This window comes from Cucurbita pepo, unplaced genomic scaffold (genome assembly GCF_002806865.2).
Source record: "Cucurbita pepo subsp. pepo cultivar mu-cu-16 unplaced genomic scaffold, ASM280686v2 Cp4.1_scaffold007929, whole genome shotgun sequence".
Taxonomy (NCBI): Eukaryota; Viridiplantae; Streptophyta; class Magnoliopsida; order Cucurbitales; family Cucurbitaceae; genus Cucurbita; species Cucurbita pepo.
In genome coordinates this window covers 1-502 of record NW_019653853.1, presented here as the reverse complement: position 1 = coordinate 502, position 502 = coordinate 1, and the positions used below count along the sequence as shown (strand labels likewise).

General features: G+C 56.8%; 1 protein-coding gene across 1 annotated transcript; it reads left to right on the top strand.

Moving 5' to 3' along the window:
• The first annotated feature begins 6 nt into the window (after positions 1-6).
• Positions 7-491, top strand: LOC111787250 (VQ motif-containing protein 9-like). The gene has a single exon (XM_023667322.1). It carries the CDS (start codon positions 64-66, stop codon positions 487-489), a length of 426 nt encoding a protein of 141 aa, XP_023523090.1. The 5' UTR covers positions 7-63; the 3' UTR covers positions 490-491.
• Positions 492-502: the final 11 nt, after the last annotated feature.

The window sequence follows — 502 nt, the reverse complement described above, 5'->3', positions numbered from 1 at the left end:
CCTCCTCCACAGCAGCTACTAAACAATGCGACCGCCGCGAATTTCGGCCTTGGCGGACGGCCTATGACACCATTGTCGCCGTTGCCTCCACTTCCAACCGTCCACGCAGCAGCGGAATCCCCTGTCTCCGCTTACATGCGATACATCCAGAATTCAATTCCTACCGCGGATTCAAATCCACCGCCGCCGCAAGGATTCTCCCCACTCGGCCCTCTGGTCTCCTCCGGCTGGAACAATTTCGCCGCACAGCAGCAAGGAACAATGCCTCTCCCGCCATCATCTGCAATGTTACAGTCCTCACATCCGCAGTTTCCAGTGCCACCATCATCACCACTGCCATTTGGATGCTTGAACTCGCCAATGTCCTCGCATGGAGTGTTCCCTTCCCCGAATCTGACGTTTTCGCCATCAATAGGTCAATTAGGGTTTCCGCAGTTGCCGCTCTCGCCTACTGTTCCCGCGTCAAGCCCAAGATGGATCGGCGACTAGTCCCCTCCGTGCT